This window comes from Salmo trutta, chromosome 25, assembly GCF_901001165.1.
Source record: "Salmo trutta chromosome 25, fSalTru1.1, whole genome shotgun sequence".
Lineage (NCBI taxonomy): Eukaryota > Metazoa > Chordata > Actinopteri > Salmoniformes > Salmonidae > Salmo > Salmo trutta.
The window spans coordinates 1,805,424-1,820,439 of NC_042981.1; the positions used below are offsets into that span (position 1 = coordinate 1,805,424).

The 15,016-nt window shown below is 56.2% G+C and overlaps 1 protein-coding gene across 1 annotated transcript in view; it reads right to left on the reverse strand.

Annotated features, from left to right (window-relative positions):
• Window positions 1-1,089: 1,089 nt before the first annotated feature.
• Window positions 1,090-15,016, reverse strand: part of ap5s1 (adaptor related protein complex 5 subunit sigma 1) — a 16,295-nt gene continuing 2,368 nt past the window's right edge. Inside the window, exons 2-3 of the mRNA XM_029712605.1 lie at window positions 14,817-15,016; window positions 1,090-1,317 (exon numbers count right to left, since the gene is read on the reverse strand). The exon at window positions 14,817-15,016 is cut by the window's right edge and continues 92 nt beyond it. Coding sequence (XP_029568465.1) covers window positions 1,189-1,317; window positions 14,817-15,016 — 329 coding nt within the window. The 3' untranslated portion in view covers window positions 1,090-1,188. The remainder of the gene's footprint in view (window positions 1,318-14,816) is intronic.

Consider the following 15,016-nt stretch of genomic DNA (forward strand, 5'->3'; position numbering starts at 1 on the left):
TAATCAGATGGCTACCCGGACTATTTGCATTGAACCCCCCTCACACTCACTTTAGTAAATATTTTCTTAACTCCTATTTTTCTTAATAATTGTTAAGGGCTTGTCAGTAAGCATTGCACAGTAAGGTAGCACTGACACCGGTAGTATTCGGTGAATGTAACAAATATATATATATATATATATTTATTTTTTTTTCTCTGCCACATAGGTTAATTTGCCATCTCCTGGATGGGTAAGGTCACAGACAGACAGACAGTTCAGACAGACAATTCAGACAAACAGTTCAGACAAACAGTTCAGACAGACAGTTCAGACAGACAGTTCAGACAGACAGTTCAGACAGACAGACAAACAGTTCAGACAGACAGACAGTTCAGACAGACAGACAGACAGTTCAGACAGACAAACAGTTCAGACAGACAGACAGTTCAGACAGACAGTTCAGAGAGACAGACTCTTCAGGCAGACAGAAAGACAGACAGCTCAGACTCTTCAGACAGACAGTTCAGGCTCTTCAGGCAGACAGACAGACAGCTCAGACTCTTCAGGCAGACAGACAGACAGTTCAGGCAGACAGTTCAGGCAGACAGACAGACAGACAGACTCTTCAGGCAGACAGACAGACTCTTCAGGCAGACAGTTCAGACAGACAGTTCAGACAGAGACTCTTCAGGCCATTATTGAATGCATCTCTGTGACAATAACAGTCTCTGTGTGATGGATAGTTGTGTCTTTCTGTTCTGGACCCCTCAGGTCAACACACTTCCTGTTAGCCCGTGGTATCAACCCACTTCCTGTTAGCCCGTGGTATCAACCCACTTCCTGTTAGCCCGTGGTATCAACCCACTTCCTGTTAGCCCGTGGTATCAACCCACTTCCTGTTAGCCCGTGGTATCAACCCACTTCCTGTTAGCCCGTGGTATCAACCCACTTCCTGTTAGCCCGTGGTATCAACCCACTTCCTGTTAGCCCGTGGTATCCCATGGGAGAGAAGAAGAAAGGTCCATGTAGTTCCCTCCTATTCTCCAAGGCTATCCGAGGGTAGTGTTCATTAGAGAGCAGCGTAATAAAAATATTTTCAACATTAAATGAAAACAAGCTATTTTTTTATTTTTATTTAAAGTTTGGATGGCATCTCGCCGTTTCACACTTTCTTTCAGGCATAATATGCCAGCCTCTCCTTCTCTCTCATTGGGCCATGTAATTAGCCAGCTCTTTCTCCAGACTCTGAGTGAAACGATGGTTGAGGAAGAGCAGCTGGCCGTGTGGTAATAGACGGTGGAGCAGGACATCGATACGGTCACTCTTCAACAGGACCTAAAGAATAAAACAAAGTTTATTCGTCACACGCAGAAAAAAACAACAGGTGCAAAACCATATAGCAAAAATATAGCAAAAAAACAGGTGCAAAACCATATAGCAAAAATACTTCCTCGCAATCCAGAGAATTAAGGTACAAAATAGAGAATCCAGGATCTTAAAAACAAACAGGACTAGATAGAAATAAACCCCCAGAATGCTACAGTGAAGGTTTACACATCCTAGCAGTCTCCACCATTTTGCAATTTTTCAATTACATCTAAAAAGGGAAAAATATGAATTCCCTTTTATCGATCTACACCACCTACTCCACATTTTCAAAGTTAAATAATATATTTTTTTCTTCTCCAAATTATATATATATATATTTTCAAACGAAGAAGATGTCTTGATTGCGTATGTCTTCGCCCTCCCCCAGAGTTCATACTTGATAGAAGCACCTTTGGCAGCCATTACAAATGTGGATCATTGTGAATAAGATTGTGATAAATTGTGATAAATTTGCACAACTCTTCACGCAACAATTATTTAGTGTTTTTCTCAAAATGTACTCAAGCTCAATACATTTGGTTGGGATAGAAATATTCTCACAGAAACATTCTCACAGATTTTAAAGCCAATTTAAGTCAGGAATGATTGCTGTAGCCCCTCAGGAACACACAACACGTCTTGGAGAAGAAAAACATTTTTTCTAGTGTGTCTTTGGCATTAAACATGTAATTGTCTCACTGGGAAATAAATAATAATAATAATAATAAAACCTATCCCAGGGTTTTCAGAAGACAGGCAGGTTTTCCTCTAACTTTGTCCCTAGGATTTACTCATATTTACTTTGATCCTGACAAACTCCCCAGTCCCTGTCAGTGACAAGCATACCCATAACATGATGCTGTCACCACAATACTTGAAACCTCTGCCTCACTCTTCTGAACCACCCTTGGATAATAACACAAACGTTAATGCCAAAGAAACACCATAATTGGCTTTCCAAGAGGTGTTGAGTGTTCCTGAATGGTTCAATCTCAGTTCTGACTTAAATTTAATTGAAAATCAGAGATACGGTTTGAATATTGCTGTCCATCAATTAGCAATTTTTGACAAAACAATGAACATTCAGTATTCACAGCCCTAGACTTTTTCCACATGTTGTTGTGTTACAGCCTTATTCTAAATTGGACGGAAAAAAACCAACATTTTCCTCATTAATCTATACCCCATAATGACAAAGAAAAAACAGGTTTTTAGACATTGTTGTATAAAAAAAAATACAGAAACCGGTTAGTCAGGCTGATTGAGGTAGTATGTACATGTAGGTATGGTATGAATGTAGGTATGAATATGCATATATTTTTTTATTTTTTTATTTCACCTTTATTTAACCAGGAAGGCAAGTTGAGAACAAGTTGTCATTTACAATTGCGACCTGGCCAAGATAAAGCAAAGCAGTTCGACACATACAACAACACAGAGTTACACATGGAGTAAAACAAACATACAGTCAATAATACAGTAGAAAAATAAGTCTATATATAATGTGAGCAAATGAGGTGAGATAAGGGAGGTAAAGGCAAAAAAGGCCATGGTGGCAAAGTAAATACAATATAGCAAGTAAAACACTGGAATGGTAGATTTGTAGTGGAAGAAAGTGCAAAGTAGAAATAGAAATAATGGGGTGCAAAGGAGCAAAATAAATAAATAAATACAGTAGGGGAAGAGGTAGTTTGGGCTAAATTATAGATGGGCTATGTATAGGTGCAGTAATCTGTGAGCTGCTCTGACAGCTGGTGCTTAAAGCTAGTGAGGGAGATAATTGTTTCCAGTTTTAGAGATTTTTGCAGTTCGTTCCAGTCATTGGCAGCCGAGAACTGGAAGGAGAGGCGGCCGAAGGAGGAATTGGCTTTGGGGGTGACCAGAGAGATATACCTGCTGGAGCGCGTGCTACAGGTGGGTGCTGCTATGGTGACCAGCGAGCTGAGATAAGGGGGAACTTTACCTAGCAGGGTCTTGTAGATGACCTGGAGCCAGTGGGTTTGGCGACGAGTATGAAGCGAGGGCCAGCCAACGAGAGCGTACAGGTCGCAGTGGTGGGTAGTATATGGGGCTTTGGTGACAAAACGGATGGCACTGTGATAGACTGCATCCAATTTATTGAGTAGGGTATTGGAGGCTATTTTGTAAATGACGTCGCCGAAGTCGAGGATCGGTAGGATGGTCAGTTTTACGAGGGTATGTTTGGAAGCATGAGTGAAAGATGCTTTGTTGCGAAATAGGAAGCCAATTCTAGATTTAACTTTGGATTGGAGATGTTTGATGTGAGTCTGGAAGGAGAGTTTACAGTCTAACCAGACGCCTAGGTATTTGTAGTTGTCCACATATTCTAAGTCAGAACCGTCCAGAGTAGTGATGCTGGACGGGCGGGCAGGTGCAGGCAGCGATCGGTTGAAGAGCATGCATTTGGTTTTACTAGCGTTTAAGAGCAGTTGGAGGCCACGGAAGGAGAGTTGTATGGCATTGAAGCTCGTCTGGAGGGTTGTTAACACAGTCTCCAAAGAAGGGCCAGAAGTAGACAGAATGGTGTCATCTGCGTAGAGGTGGATCAGAGACTCACCAGCAGCAAGAGCGACATCATTGATGTATACAGAGAAAAGAGTCGGCCCAAGAATTGAACCCTATGTCACCCCCATAGAGACTGTCAGAGGCCCGGACAACAGGCCCTCCGATTTGACACATTGAACTCTATCAGAGAAGTAGTTGGTGAACCAGGCGAGGCAGTCATTTGAGAAACAAAGGCTGTCGAGTCTGCCAATAAGAATGTGGTGATTGACAGAGTCGAAAGCCTTGGCCAGGTCGATGAATCCGGCTGATTTCTGCGACGCAGAAACAAAGAGTAGCAGCAGCGAAAAAAATAGGGGTTGGGGGGGGGTGGGGGCAATGCAAATAATAAATACCTGTTCAGGAGTCTTATGGCTTGGGGGTAAAAACTGTTGAGAAGCCTTTTTGTCCTAGACTTGGCACTCCGGTACAGCTTGCCATGCGGTAGTAGAGAGAACAGTTTATGACTGGGGTGGCTGGGGTCTTTGACAATTTTTGTAGAGGTCCTGGATGGCAGGCAGCTTAGCCCCAGTGATGTACTGGGCCGTACGCAATACCCTCTGTAGTGCCTTGCGGTCAGAGGCAGAGCAATTGCCGTACCAGGCAGTGATGCAACCAGTCAGGATGTTGCAGCTGTAGAACCTTTTGAGGATCTCAGGACCCATGCCAAATCTTTTTAGTTTCCTGAGGGGGAATAGGCTTTGTCGTGCCCTCTTCACGACTGTCTTGGTGTGTTTGGACCATTCTAATTTGTTGTTGATGTGGACACCAAGGAATTTGAAGCTCTCAACCTGCTCTACTACAGGCCCGTCGATGAGAATGGGGGCGTGCTTGGTCCTCCTTTTCCTGTAGTCCACAATCATCTCCTAAATCTTGTTTACATTGAGGGAGAGGTTGTTATTCATTTAAGTAAGTATTCAGACCCTTTACTCAGTACTTTGTTGAAGCACCTTTGGCAGCAATTACAGCCTCAAGTCTTCTTGAGTATGACGCTACAAGCTTGGCACACCTGTATTTGGGGAGTTTCTCCCTTTCTTCTCTGCAGATCCTCTCAAGAGCTGTCAGGTTGGACAGGGAGCGTTGCTGCACAGCTATTTCCAGGTCTCTCCAGAGATGTTAGATCAGGATCAAGTCAAGGCTCTGGCTGGGCCACTCAAGGACATTTAGAGACCTGTCCCGAAGCCACTCCTGCATTGTCTTGGCTGTGATGCTGCCTCCACCATGCTTCACCATAGGGATGGTGCCAGGTTTCCTCCAGACGTGACGCTTGGCATTCAGGCCAAAGAGTTCAATCTTGGTTTCATCATACCAGAGAATCTTGTTTTTTAATGGTCTGAGAGTCTTTAGGGGCCTTTTGGCAAATTCTAAGCAGGCTGTCATGTACTGAGGAGTGGCTTCCGTCTGGCCACTCTACCATAAAGGCCTGATTGGTGGAGTGCTGCCGAGATGGTTGTCCTTTTGGAAGGTTCTCCCATCTTCACAGAGGAACTCTAGAGCTCTGTCATAGTGACCATTGGGTTCTTGGTCACCTCCCTGACCAAGGCCTTTCTCCCCTGATTGCTCAGTTTGGCCGGCGGCCAGCTCTAGGAAGAGTCTCCGTGATTCCAAACTTCTTCCATTTAAGAATGATGGAGGCCACTGTGTTCTTGGGGACCTTCAATCCTGCAGAAATGTTTTGGTACCCTTCTCCAGATCTGTGCCACGACACAATCCTGTCTCAGAGCTCTACGGGCAATTCCTTCGACCTCATGGCTTGGTTTTTTGCTTTGACATGCAGTCAACTGAGGACCTTGTTTAGACAGGTGTGTGCCTTTACAAAACATGGCCAATCAATTGAATTTACCACAGGTGGACTCCAATCAAGTTGATTGATTGATTGGTAAAGCCCCGCCTTATCTCAGCTCACTGGTCAGCATAGCAGCACCCACCCGTAGCAAGCGCTCCAACAGGTATATCTCTCTGGTCACCCCCAAAGCCAATTCCTCATTTGGCTGCCTTTCCTTCCAGTTCTCTGCTGCCAATGACTGGAACGAACTACAAAAATCACTGAAGCTGGAGACTCATATCTCCCTCACTAGCTTTAAGCACCAGCTGTCAGAGCAGCTCACAGATCACTGCACCTGTACATAGCCCATCTGTAAATAGCCCATCCAACTACCTCGTCCCCGTACTGTTAATTATTTATGTTTGCTCTTTTGCACCCCTGTATCTCTACTTGCACATCATCATCTGTACATCTATCACTCCAGTGTTAATGCTAAATTGTAATTATTTCGCCAATATGGCCTATTTATTGCCTTACCTCCCTTATCTTACCTCATTTGCACTCACTGTATATAGACTTTTTTTCTATTGTGTTATTGACTGTATGTTTTGTTTATTCCATGTGTAACTCTGTGTTGTTGTTTGTGTCGCACTGCTTTGCTTTATCTTGGCCAGGTCGCAGTTGTAAATGAGAACTTGTTCTCAAACGGCCTACCTGGTTAAATAAAGGTGAAATAAAATAAATAAATAACAAGTTGTAGAAACAGCTCAAGGATGATCAATGGAAACAGGAAGCACCTGAGATCAATTTCAAATCTCATAGCAAAGGGTCTGAATACTTATGGAAATAAGGTATCTGTTTTTTATTTTATACATTTGCAAAGATTTGATTTGATTTTTTTTAACTGTTTTTGCCCCAGTGACCAGGGTGAAGGCTATGACCCAGTGACCAGGGTGAAGGCTAGGCCCCACTGATCAGGGTGAAGGCTAGGCCCCAGCGACCAGGGTGAAGGCTAGGCCCCAGTGACCAGGGTGAAGGCTAGGCCCCAGCGACCAGGGTGAAGGCTAGGCCCCAGCGACCAGGGTGAAGGCTAGGCCCCAGCGACCAGGGTGAAGCCTAGGCCCAAGCGACCAGGGTGAAGGCTAGGCCCCGGTGACCAGGGTGAAGGCTAGGCCCCGGCGACCAGGGTGAAGGCTAGGCCCCGGCGACCAGGGTGAAGGCTAGGCCCCGGCGACCAGGGTGAAGGCTAGGCCCCGGCGACCAGGGTGAAGGCTAGGCCCCGGCGACCAGGGTGAAGGCTAGGCCCTGGCGACCAGGGTGAAGGCTAGGCCCTGGCGACCAGGGTGAAGGCTAGGCCCCGGCGACCAGGGTGAAGGCTAGGCCCCGGTGACCAGGGTGAAGGCTAGGCCCTGGCGACCAGGGTGAAGGCTAGGCCCCAGTGACCAGGGTGAAGGCTAGGCCCCGGTGACCAGGGTGAAGGCTAGGCCCTGGCGACCAGGGTGAAGGCTAGGCCCCGGTGACCAGGGTGAAGGCTAGGCCCCAGTGACCAGGGTGAAGGCTAGGCCCCGGCGACCAGGGTGAAGGCTAGGATTCAGCGACCAGGGTGAAGGCTAGGCCCCAGAGACCAGGGTGAAGGCTAGGCCCCGGCGATCAGGGTGAAGGCTAGGCCCTGGCGATCAGGGTGAAGGCTAGGCCCTGGCGATCAGGGTGAAGGCTAGGCCCCAGTGACCAGGGTGAAGGCTAGGCCCTGGCGATCAGGGTGAAGGCTAGGCCCCAGTGACCAGGGTGAAGGCTAGGCCCTGGCGATCAGGGTGAAGGCTAGGCCCCAGTGACCAGGGTGAAGGCTAGGCCCCGGCGACCAGGGTGAAGGCTAGGCCCCAGCAACCAGGGTGAAGACTAGGCCCCAGCGACCAGGGTGAAGGCTAGGCCACAGCGACCAGGGTGAAGGCTAGGCCCCAGCGACCAGGGTGAAGGCTAGGCCCCAGTGACCAGGGTGAAGGCTAGGCCCCAGTGACCAGGGTGAAGGCTAGGCCCCAGCGGCCAGGGTGAAGGCTAGGATTCAGCGACCAGGGTGAAGGCTAGGCCCCAGCGACCAGGGTGAAGGCTAGGCCCCAGCGACCAGGGTGAAGGCTAGGATTCAGCGACCAGGGTGAAGGCTAGGCCCCAGTGACCAGGGTGAAGGCTAGGCCCCAGTGACCAGGGTGAAGGCTAGGCCCTGGCGACCAGGGTGAAGGCTAGGCCCCGGTGACCAGGGTGAAGGCTAGGCCCCAGTGACCAGGGTGAAGGCTAGGCCCCAGTGACCAGGGTGAAGGCTAGGATTCAGCGACCAGGGTGAAGGCTAGGCCCCAGCGACCAGGGTGAAGGCTAGGCCCCAGCGACCAGGGTGAAGGCTAGGATTCAGCGACCAGGGTGAAGGCTAGGCCCCAGTGACCAGGGTGAAGGCTAGGCCCCAGTGACCAGGGTGAAGGTTAGGCCCTGGCGACCAGGGTGAAGGCTAGGCCCCGGTGACCAGGGTGAAGGCTAGGCCCCAGTGACCAGGGTGAAGGCTAGGCCCCAGTGACCAGGGTGAAGGCTAGGATTCAGCGACCAGGGTGAAGGCTAGGCCCCAGTGACCAGGGTGAAGGCTAGGCCCCGGCAATCAGGGTGAAGGCTAGGCCCCAGTGACCAGGGTGAAGGCTAGGCCCTGGCGACCAGGGTGAAGGCTAGGCCCCAGTGACCAGGGTGAAGGCTAGGCCCTGGCGACCAGGGTGAAGGCTAGGCCCCAGTGACCAGGGTGAAGGCTAGGCCCTGGCGACCAGGGTGAAGGCTAGGCCCCGGTGACCAGGGTGAAGGCTAGGCCCCAGTGACCAGGGTGAAGGCTAGGCCCCGGCGACCAGGGTGAAGGCTAGGATTCAGCGACCAGGGTGAAGGCTAGGCCCCGGCGACCAGGGTGAAGGCTAGGATTCAGCGACCAGGGTGAAGGCTAGGCCCCAGAGACCAGGGTGAAGGCTAGGCCCCGGCGATCAGGGTGAAGGCTAGGCCCTGGCGATCAGGGTGAAGGCTAGGCCCCGGCGATCAGGGTGAAGGCTAGGCCCCAGTGACCAGGGTGAAGGCTAGGCCCCAGCGACCAGGGTGAAGGCTAGGCCCCAGTGACCAGGGCGAAGGCTAGGCCCCGGTGACCAGGGTGAAGGCTAGGCCCCGGTGACCAGGGTGAAGGCTAGGCCCCAGTGACCAGGGTGAAGGCTAGGCCCCAGCGGCCAGGGTGAAGGCTAGGATTCAGCGACCAGGGTGAAAGCTAGGCCCCAGCGACCAGGGTGAAGGCTAGGCCCCAGCGACCAGGGTGAAGGCTAGGATTCAGCGACCAGGGTGAAGGCTAGGCCCCGGTGACCAGGGTGAAGGCTAGGCCCCGGTGACCAGGGTGAAGGCTAGGCCCCAGTGACCAGGGTGAAGGCTAGGCCCCAGCGGCCAGGGTGAAGGCTAGGATTCAGCGACCAGGGTGAAGGCTAGGCCCCAGCGACCAGGGTGAAGGCTAGGCCCCAGCGACCAGGGTGAAGGCTAGGATTCAGCGACCAGGGTGAAGGCTAGGCCCCAGTGACCAGGGTGAAGGCTAGGCCCCAGTGACCAGGGTGAAGGCTAGGCACTGGCGACCAGGGTGAAGGCTAGGCCCCGGTGACCAGGGTGAAGGCTAGGCCCCAGTGACCAGGGTGAAGGCTAGGCCCCAGCGACCAGGGTGAAGGCTAGGATTCAGCGACCAGGGTGAAGGCTAGGCCCCAGTGACCAGGGTGAAGGCTAGGCCCCAGTGACCAGGGTGAAGGCTAGGCCCCAGTGACCAGGGTGAAGGCTAGGCCCCAGCGACCAGGGTGAAGGCTAGGCCCCAGTGACCAGGGTGAAGGCTAGGCCCTGGCGACCAGGGTGAAGGCTAGGCCCCGGTGACCAGGGTGAAGGCTAGGCCCCGGTGACCAGGGTGAAGGCTAGGCCCCAGTGACCAGGGTGAAGGCTAGGCCCCAGCGGCCAGGGTGAAGGCTAGGATTCAGCGACCAGGGTGAAGGCTAGGCCCCAGCGACCAGGGTGAAGGCTAGGATTCAGCGACCAGGGTGAAGGCTAGGCCCCAGTGACCAGGGTGAAGGCTAGGCCCCAGTGACCAGGGTGAAGGCTAGGCCCTGGCGACCAGGGTGAAGGCTAGGCCCCGGTGACCAGGGTGAAGGCTAGGCCCCAGTGACCAGGGTGAAGGCTAGGCCCCAGCGACCAGGGTGAAGGCTAGGATTCAGCGACCAGGGTGAAGGCTAGGCCCCAGTGACCAGGGTGAAGGCTAGGCCCCAGTGACCAGGGTGAAGGCTAGGCCCCAGTGACCAGGGTGAAGGCTAGGCCCCAGCGACCAGGGTGAAGGCTAGGCCCCAGTGACCAGGGTGAAGGCTAGGCCCTGGCGACCAGGGTGAAGGCTAGGCCCCGGTGACCAGGGTGAAGGCTAGGCCCCGGTGACCAGGGTGAAGGCTAGGCCCCAGTGACCAGGGTGAAGGCTAGGCCCCAGCGGCCAGGGTGAAGGCTAGGATTCAGCGACCAGGGTGAAGGCTAGGCCCCAGCGACCAGGGTGAAGGCTAGGCCCCAGCGACCAGGGTGAAGGCTAGGATTCAGCGACCAGGGTGAAGGCTAGGCGCCAGTGACCAGGGTGAAGGCTAGGCCCTGGCGACCAGGGTGAAGGCTAGGCCCCGGTGACCAGGTTGAAGGCTAGGCCCCAGTGACCAGGGTGAAGGCTAGGCCCCAGCGACCAGGGTGAAGGCTAGGATTCAGCGACCAGGGTGAAGGCTAGGCCCCAGTGACCAAGGTGAAGGCTAGGCCCCGGTGACCAGGGTGAAGGCTAGGCCCCAGTGACCAGGGTGAAGGCTAGGCCCCAGCGACCAAGGTGAAGGCTAGGATTCAGCGACCAGGGTGAAGGCTAGGCCCTGGCGATCAGGGTGAAGGCTAGGCCCCGGCGATCAGGGTGAAGGCTAGGCCCCAGTGACCAGGGTGAAGGCTAGGCCCCAGTGACCAGGGTGAAGGCTAGGCCCCAGTGACCAGGGTGAAGGCTAGGCCCCAGTGACCAGGGTGAAGGCTAGGCCCCAGTGATCAGGGTGAAGGCTAGGCCCCAGCGACCAGGGTGAAGGCTAGGCCCCGGCGACCAGGGTGAAGGCTAGGCCCCGGCGACCAGGGTGAAGGCTAGGCCCCAGCGACCAGGGTGAAGGCTAGGCCACAGCGACCAGGGTGAAGGCTAGGCCCCAGTGACCAGGGTGAAGGCTAGGCCCCAGTGACCAGGGTGAAGGCTAGGCCCCAGCGACCAGGGTGAAGGCTAGGCCCCAGTGACCAGGGTGAAGGCTAGGCCCTGGCGACCAGGGTGAAGGCTAGGCCCCGGTGACCAGGGTGAAGGCTAGGCCCCGGTGACCAGGGTGAAGGCTAGGCCCCAGCGGCCAGGGTGAAGGCTAGGATTCAGCGACCAGGCTGAAGGCTAGGCCCCAGCGACCAGGGTGAAGGCTAGGCCCCAGCGACCAGGGTGAAGGCTAGGCCCCAGCGACCAGGGTGAAGGCTAGGATTCAGCGACCAGGGTAAAGGCTAGGCCCTGGCGACCAGGGTGAAGGCTAGGCCCCGGTGACCAGGGTGAAGGCTAGGCCCTGGCGACCAGGGTGAAGGCTAGGCCCCGGTGACCAGGGTGAAGGCTAGGCCCCAGTGACCAGGGTGAAGGCTAGGCCCCAGCGACCAGGGTGAAGGCTAGGATTCAGCGACCAGGGTGAAGGCTAGGCCCCAGTGACCAGGGTGAAGGCTAGGCCCCGGTGACCAGGGTGAAGGCTAGGCCCCGGTGACCAGGGTGAAGGCTAGGCCCCAGTGACCAGGGTGAAGGCTAGGCCCCAGCGGCCAGGGTGAAGGCTAGGATTCAGCGACCAGGGTGAAGGCTAGGATTCAGCGACCAGGGTGAAGGCTAGGCCCCAGCGACCAGGGTGAAGGCTAGGCCCCAGCGGCCAGGGTGAAGGCTAGGATTCAGCGACCAGGGTGAAGGCTAGGCCCCAGCGACCAGGGTGAAGGCTAGGCCCCAGCGACCAGGGTGAAGGCTAGGATTCAGCGACCAGGGTGAAGGCTAGGCCCCAGTGACCAGGGTGAAGGCTAGGCCCCTGTGACCAGGGTGAAGGCTAGGCCCTGGCGACCAGGGTGAAGGCTAGGCCCCGGTGACCAGGGTGAAGGCTAGGCCCCAGTGACCAGGGTGAAGGCTAGGCCCCAGCGACCAGGGTGAAGGCTAGGCCCCAGTGACCAGGGTGAAGGCTAGGCCCCAGCGACCAGGGTGAAGGCTAGGCCCCAGTGACCAGGGTGAAGGCTAGGCCCTGGCGACCAGGGTGAAGGCTAGGCCCCGGTGACCAGGGTGAAGGCTAGGCCCCGGTGACCAGGGTGAAGGCTAGGCCCCAGTGACCAGGGTGAAGGCTAGGCCCCAGCGACCAGGGTGAAGGCTAGGATTCAGCGACCAGGGTGAAGGCTAGGCCCCAGTGACCAGGGTGAAGGCTAGGCCCCGGTGACCAGGGTGAAGGCTAGGCCCCAGTGACCAGGGTGAAGGCTAGGATTCAGCGACCAGGGTGAAGGCTAGGCCCTGGCGATCAGGGTGAAGGCTAGGCCCCGGCGATCAGGGTGAAGGCTAGGCCCCAGTGACCAGGGTGAAGGCTAGGCCCCAGCGACCAGGGTGAAGGCTAGGCCCCAGTGACCAGGGTGAAGGCTAGGCCCCAGCGACCAGGGTGAAGGCTAGGCCCCAGTGACCAGGGTGAAGGCTAGGCCCTGGCGACCAGGGTGAAGGCTAGGCCCCGGTGACCAGGGTGAAGGCTAGGCCCCGGTGACCAGGGTGAAGGCTAGGCCCCGGTGACCAGGGTGAAGGCTAGGCCCCAGCGACCAGGGTGAAGGCTAGGCCCCAGCGGCCAGGGTGAAGGCTAGGATTCAGCGACCAGGGTGAAGGCTAGGCCCCAGCGACCAGGGTGAAGGCTAGGCCCCAGCGACCAGGGTGAAGGCTAGGATTCAGCGACCAGGGTGAAGGCTAGGCCCCAGTGACCAGGGTGAAGGCTAGGCCCCAGTGACCAGGGTGAAGGCTAGGCCCTGGCGACCAGGGTGAAGGCTAGGCCCCGGTGACCAGGGTGAAGGCTAGGCCCCAGTGACCAGGGTGAAGGCTAGGCCCCAGCGACCAGGGTGAAGGCTAGGATTCAGCGACCAGGGTGAAGGCTAGGCCCCAGTGACCAGGGTGAAGGCTAGGATTCAGCGACCAGGGTGAAGGCTAGGCCCTGGCGATCAGGGTGAAGGCTAGGCCCCGGCGATCAGGGTGAAGGCTAGGCCCCGGTGACCAGGGTGAAGGCTAGGCCCCAGTGACCAGGGTGAAGGCTAGGCCCCGGTGACCAGGGTGAAGGCTAGGCCCCAGTGACCAGGGTGAAGGCTAGGCCCCAGCGACCAGGGTGAAGGCTAGGATTCAGCGACCAGGGTGAAGGCTAGGCCCTGGCGATCAGGGTGAAGGCTAGGCCCCGGCGATCAGGGTGAAGGCTAGGCCCCAGTGACCAGGGTGAAGGCTAGGCCCCAGCGACCAGGGTGAAGGCTAGGCCCCAGCGGCCAGGGTGAAGGCTAGGATTCAGCGACCAGGGTGAAGGCTAGGCCCCAGCGACCAGGGTGAAGGCTAGGCCCCAGCGACGAGGGTGAAGGCTAGGATTCAGCGACCAGGGTGAAGGCTAGGCCCCAGTGACCAGGGTGAAGGCTAGGCCCTGGCGACCAGGGTGAAGGCTAGGCCCCGGTGACCAGGGTGAAGGCTAGGCCCCAGTGACCAGGGTGAAGGCTAGGAAGGCTAGGCCCCAGCGGCCAGGGTGAAGGCTAGGATTCAGCGACCAGGGTGAAGGCTAGGCCCCAGCGACCAGGGTGAAGGCTAGGCCCCAGCGACCAGGGTGAAGGCTAGGATTCAGTGACCAGGGTGAAGGCTAGGCCCCAGTGACCAGGGTGAAGGCTAGGCCCCAGTGACCAGGGTGAAGGCTAGGCCCTGGCGACCAGGGTGAAGGCTAGGCCCCGGTGACCAGGGTGAAGGCTAGGCCCCAGTGACCAGGGTGAAGGCTAGGCCCCAGCGACCAGGGTGAAGGCTAGGATTCAGCGACCAGGGTGAAGGCTAGGCCCCAGTGACCAGGGTGAAGGCTAGGCCCCGGTGACCAGGGTGAAGGCTAGGCCCCAGTGACCAGGGTGAAGGCTAGGATTCAGCGACCAGGGTGAAGGCTAGGCCCTGGCGATCAGGGTGAAGGCTAGGCCCCGGCGATCAGGGTGAAGGCTAGGCCCCAGTGACCAGGGTGAAGGCTAGGCCCCAGTGACCAGGGTGAAGGCTAGGCCCCGGCGACCAGGGTGAAGGCAAGGCCCCGGCGACCAGGGTGAAGGCTAGGCCCCGGCGACCAGGGTGAAGGCTAGGCCCCTGCGACCAGGGTGAAGGCTAGGCCCCGGCGACCAGGGTGAAGGCTAGGCCCGGCGATCAGGGTGAAGGCTAGGCCTCAGTGACCAGGGTGAAGGCTAGGCCCCAGCGACCAGGGTGAAGGCTAGGCCCCGGTGACCAGGGTGAAGGCTAGGCCCCGGTGACCAGGGTGAAGGCTAGGCCCCGGAGACCAGGGTGAAGGCTAGGCCCCGGCGACCAGGGTGAAGGCTAGGCCCCGGCGACCAGGGTGAAGGCTAGGCCCCAGCGACCAGGGTGAAGGCTAGGCCCCAGCGACCAGGGTGAAGGCTAGGCCCCAGCGACCAGGGTGAAGGCTAGGCCCCAGCGACCAGGGTGAAGGCTAGGCCCCAGCGACCAGGGTGAAGGCTAGGCCCCAGCGACCAGGGTGAAGGCTAGGCCCCGGCGACCAGGGTGAAGGCTAGGCCCCAGCGACCAGGGTGAAGGCTAGGCCCCAGCGACCAGGGTGAAGGCTAGGCCCCAGCGACCAGGGTGAAGGCTAGGCCCCAGCGACCAGGGTGAAGGCTAGGCCCCAGTGACCAGGGTGAAGGCTAGGCCCCAGCGACCAGGTTGAAGGCTAGGCCCCAGCGACCAGGGTGAAGGCTAGGCCCCGGTGACCAGGGTGAAGGCTAGGCCCCGGTGACCAGGGTGAAGGCTAGGCCCTGGCCAAAGTCTTTTACAACATTCATCTAGACCATCCGGCACGTCTCTCACCTCACTTCCTGTCCCAAGCATGCGTAGATGTTCCAGACAGTGTCTGGTGATGTTCTTCAGGGTCCCCTCAGCCAGAAGCAGGTTCTCATGGGGCTCAGTGACCAGGGTGAAGGCTAGACTCTGGACACCCAGCCACAGAGCACTCCTCTCCCCAGCCCAGGGCTCTCCACTTCCCAGCCGCTGCACCCCGCTGTCAGCCT